At 63.1% G+C, this 398-nt stretch overlaps 1 protein-coding gene across 1 annotated transcript in view; it reads left to right on the top strand.

The window, feature by feature from the left end:
• ACY1 (aminoacylase 1) overlaps nucleotides 1-398 on the top strand; it is a gene marked incomplete at its 5' end in the record, with an annotated part of 1187 nt that overhangs the window by 323 nt on the left and 466 nt on the right. Inside the window, 2 exons of the mRNA XM_010163758.2 lie at nucleotides 8-61; nucleotides 150-229. Of these exons, the coding sequence (XP_010162060.2) occupies nucleotides 8-61; nucleotides 150-229 (134 nt within the window). The remainder of the gene's footprint in view (nucleotides 1-7; nucleotides 62-149; nucleotides 230-398) is intronic.

Genomic DNA, 398 nt, shown 5'->3' with positions numbered 1-398 from the left:
GGAGCAGGTGGCTGCGTGGTGCCGAGGTGCTGGGGACGGTGTCACCTATGAGTTTCACCAGGTGAGGGGTCTCAGCCACCCATCGTGCCCATCCCTCCCCTACCATGTCCCCACTCCCCTGCCCCTCACCTGCCCCCTCCCTCTGTCAGAAATGCATGGACCAACACATCACCTCCACCGAGGAGTCGAACCCGTGGTGGAAAGCCTTCAGCGGGGTCTGCAGGGACATGTGAGTAGTGTCCCCAGGAAGGGCAGGACCCTGGTAGAGCCATCCTCTGGTGGGAGCCAGGGGTCCCCCCAGGAGTCTCTGGGGTCACAGCAGGGGTTGGGAGGAGATACTCCTGCCATGCCAGGGCATCTCCCTGTGTCCCCCCAAAAGGGATGGGATTGAGTGTCCT

This window comes from Antrostomus carolinensis, unplaced genomic scaffold (assembly GCF_000700745.2).
Source record: "Antrostomus carolinensis isolate BGI_N321 unplaced genomic scaffold, ASM70074v2 scaffold36382, whole genome shotgun sequence".
Taxonomy (NCBI): Eukaryota; Metazoa; Chordata; class Aves; order Caprimulgiformes; family Caprimulgidae; genus Antrostomus; species Antrostomus carolinensis.
Note: the sequence above shows the minus strand (reverse complement) of the source record. Positions and strands in the feature narration are given on the sequence as shown.